The sequence below is a fragment of the Oryzias melastigma genome, linkage group LG2, assembly GCF_002922805.2.
Source record: "Oryzias melastigma strain HK-1 linkage group LG2, ASM292280v2, whole genome shotgun sequence".
NCBI classification, from domain to species: Eukaryota; Metazoa; Chordata; class Actinopteri; order Beloniformes; family Adrianichthyidae; genus Oryzias; species Oryzias melastigma.
This window is the reverse complement of record NC_050513.1, coordinates 3,226,202-3,227,557: the sequence shown is the minus strand read 5'-3', so window position 1 is coordinate 3,227,557 and position 1,356 is coordinate 3,226,202. Positions and strand designations below refer to the sequence as shown.

Below are 1,356 nucleotides of genomic sequence, written 5' to 3'. Positions count from 1 at the left end.
AGTCAGCAGTGTTTTAAGCTTGAGCAGTCACTTTGAAACTCTAATGTCCTGCAACCTCACCCATCAGCAGCATCTTGTTATTGCTGATTAGTCACTTATCTCACCTAACACCCCCCCTACATAAAATCCGCTGTACAATCTATCTTTGCTAATTACAAATGATCTTGCAGTCACGAAGCGTCTAACTGTATAAACCTGGGCACAACCTTGCACACGGCTGGTGCAGTGTGGGTCCTCTGCCTCTACAATGTGCTATGTTACACCTTCCCAGAGCTGTTCATTTGAATGTGGTCCAGATTTCACTGCTTTTGTTCAAAGGTGCTTTGGTCATTTGGTATGCATGTTGAACTAATTCATTTTTTTTTCTTTATTAATAGAAAAAAAACACATTGCTGATGTGTCTTGCAGAATACTGAAGTCAAAAGCACCTGTTTGGTTGTTGTTTTCTTTTTTTTTTCTTTTTTTGTTGTTGTTTCAGTTTTACTTGCTAAACTTGGCGTAATAGAAAGGATGCCAAAGACGGCAGCACTTGCAGCTTCAGCGGACAAACAGCACACCTGTTTGGACACTTTTTTTGTCACTGTACAGGGACACGGGGTTACAGAAAGGCTAATCTAAACTCATAAATTAGTTTCTGCTTTAATTAAAAAGGTGTATTTTGATTGTAGTGAGAGGCAGGCCTGGCTATATAACAATTTTGCCACTGTACAGTGTCTATATATGTTGTGGTTCGACAATATATGTTTGGCTTCATTTTCTGGCTCTGAAATTTGAATTCTGTCTGTTTGTAGCTCTGCTCTTACGCTCCCTTCTCTATTCATCCCCATCATCCTTTCCTTTCTCCTTTTTGTCCTTCTTGTCCTTCTTCTTCTTTTTCTTCTTCTTGGCGTCTTCTTTCTTGCCGAAGCTAATGAAGTCACCTTTGTCGTCCACAGGGCCCGGGTCATGGCGGATAGAAATGATGGCTGGAGATCCGGGGATGATGAAGGCTTCAGGGGGGATCTCTCCCGGTTTGAGAGGCTGAGGAGGGCCATAGCTTTGTCCAGCACCGTATCTGAAGTGCCAGCTGTTGCTGTTGACTCCGGCACCCACTGGGGGGGACAGCTCTCCACCACCCTCTCCGTCTGCAAAGGAGCACACAAAATAAAATAAATAAATAAATGAATAAATAAAAGTTGATGGTGGCCCAGCCAGCAAGGCCAAGTGTGCCACATGTGGTTTAAAAATTACCAGAAACTTCGGGCCCCGATTAAGTTTGTCCACGGTTTCTGTGGTGGCCCCACCTGTGCTTGCCCACATTGACTTAACTGGGTTAGCTCACTAAACTAGCCAGCTACCAAATGGACAGCGTAGTGT

General features: G+C 43.7%; 1 protein-coding gene across 1 annotated transcript; it reads right to left on the bottom strand.

Moving 5' to 3' along the window:
- Positions 1-1,129, bottom strand: LOC112159961 (protocadherin alpha-5; the record flags this gene model as incomplete). The annotated part of the gene is given in 1 exon segment (XM_024294231.1): positions 1-1,129. A coding segment is annotated over 1 exon segment (316 nt), but the record flags the coding sequence as incomplete, so codon positions are not given.
- Positions 1,130-1,356: the final 227 nt, after the last annotated feature.